The sequence below is a fragment of the Schistosoma mansoni genome (genome assembly GCF_000237925.1).
Source record: "Schistosoma mansoni, WGS project CABG00000000 data, supercontig 0267, strain Puerto Rico, whole genome shotgun sequence".
NCBI classification, from domain to species: Eukaryota; Metazoa; Platyhelminthes; class Trematoda; order Strigeidida; family Schistosomatidae; genus Schistosoma; species Schistosoma mansoni.
The window spans coordinates 113,643-115,973 of NW_017386130.1; the positions used below are offsets into that span (position 1 = coordinate 113,643).

A 2,331-nucleotide genomic window follows, 5' to 3' on the forward strand; every position below is an offset into this window, starting at 1 on the left:
ATGCTCGACCTTACCAGGGCTTTTGAGGAGCAGTCCTAATTCTATCCATAGAGGGAACGGTGGCCCAAGAATACTAAGCAATAGGAATAGCTGTGTAGTAATAAGAGGAATTATAACAGAAATATATGATACATTGAAAATTGTAGACAAATCTAATTTCCACGTAATCATGTTAGTAGAATGATAATGAAATTCTTTGTGCACAAAATTACTACTCCTTTTCCACGAATACCATGTTGGTCGGATTAACAAGTCAAATAAAAGCTTAGACATTTAACTTCTATACGTAAACAAATGGCGTATATACATAGCACACAAGAAACTTACTTCGTCTACCGGCCAGGAGCAAGGGTTGTTTGAGAACTAAATAAATCGGTCAGAAGATTAAACATATTAAGTGACTATTGGAATGAGAAAAGGATTACAGTATATATAAAAAGGTTTACCATATCCCTACTATTACTAATACTACAATACGAAGTGTCATAATTCAGATATTTAGATAGCTTGTAACTGCTTACAGTTAACTGATGTAGCTATGATTTCAATACAAAGTCCAAACAACCTACAAATCTTAAACACGAAATTTAAAAGATCTTCCTGTTGGTGAAGTGATAAGTATTCCATTGGCTACAATATCCCGAGAAAACTACACTACACCTGATTTCCTACAAACAATAAAATCATTGTTATACCTAAAAAATCAATTTTCTTACTTTGCTACACAAAGTCACTATCTTTCCGTCCACCCATCATAACCCGCTACAAAATAGATTGACGTGTTTGAAAATATGTGAAAGTTTGCTTTTAGAGTGGTTATGCTTCACTTAATATTTAAGCACTTTTTACTGGTGAAAAATTTGTCTGTTTGCATACTATTGTAAGATGATAAAACTAACCCGATATACAACTAGGCTTTCTGTATCTAAGCCACAATTCTGACGACAACCGGTCTATTAGCACTGACATGATTGTAGAATCTGATCGGTTGATGCATGTTCACAAGAAAACAAGTTAGATAAAAGAAGTAACCAACCTTTACTACATCTGCACATGTGAATTTATCAGGTCTGTAATTGCATTTCGAAGATCCTACAGTGGTCTGTGGTGGAAGCTGGCGCCAAAGACCACATTTATTACATTTTAACCACCAGGGTAACATTTGTGCAGCCAAAAAGTTAGCCGCGTTCAAAATACGACGGCGACCCAACTTGCTTGACTTTTTCAGCCACTCCCGACGCCATGAATTCATTCTATGACGCCAGACAGAATTCACCGACTGGGATCTGTGTTTTGAACTTAAGAGATAAACGATTTTAGGAAAAGATGAAAACATGTTAATATCATAGAAGTAGTTCAACAATGACAGATGCCTAAAGCAATACAAATAACTTGGTAGAATTAATGTTGGAACGCAGATGAAATATATTGACGAAACTGAAGGTTATCCAAACCAAATTGTAATGTCTGAAACTACTCAAGACAGACACAACAGACCACTAATTAATGTGCCCTCATTCTAAAGTATTTTGAAAAGAGAGTAAATGAAAAAGCATCTTCTACAATACCTCTGTACCTATTTTTAAAAGAAGTCAACAAAACGCATACGATCATTGAAGTCTCAACCTACTACCAATCGTTTATTAAATGTTGGTTTCAACTTTTTTTGGACAGAACAAGCACTTTATGGGAAAGACAAACTTGCGGATAGACGGGGTTTACCCCAGATTTTGAATGTGTCAGCCATATTTTCAACTTCTGCAATATTTTTAAACTCACATTTCAAGCGAATAACCATTCTTGGAAAACCTGGTTGCCTTTGATTTGCTAGACAGGAAAACGGCCTGAAACTTCTTGCGAAAAACGTGTGTTTGGGAAGCTTATCAACAACATGGATGCCTATACAAAAAAACACATGTTCACCATTGTTCTAAGACAGTTCAAATAAGTAATTACGTGAGGACCATCCTGATAAGCGTCCCAACACCCAAAAATAGAAGTACACCGAAAATTCCAACAACTTACGTGTTAGTGTTCAAAAACTCGTAGCAGTTAGAGCAAACATGCTCTCCAAGAGAAAAATGATACCAATTAGTTTTGCAACGATTACGAGCACATCTATGAAAATATAAATACACATCTTAAATGATTACAATGTATCAATCCCGGCAAAACAGAGAGGGGTAATGGAACTGCAACATGGGTTTCCACAAAATTTAAATTCAGTCCCGTGATTGATCTCAAATCCACTAATGTTCATTTCCGAAAACAAAGACACAAACTTCAGAAAAGCCGCACCCAGAAACACTTTAAGGTCATTAACTACTACTT

General features: G+C 35.8%; 1 protein-coding gene across 1 annotated transcript in view; it reads right to left on the minus strand.

Annotated features, from left to right (window-relative positions):
- Positions 1–1,252, minus strand: part of Smp_169550 (hypothetical protein) — a gene marked incomplete at both ends in the record, with an annotated part of 30,327 nt that extends 29,075 nt beyond the window's left edge. The window contains 2 exons of the mRNA XM_018790710.1: positions 328–363; positions 1,037–1,252. Of these exons, the coding sequence (XP_018647394.1) occupies positions 328–363; positions 1,037–1,252 (252 nt within the window). The remainder of the gene's footprint in view (positions 1–327; positions 364–1,036) is intronic.
- Positions 1,253–2,331: the final 1,079 nt, after the last annotated feature.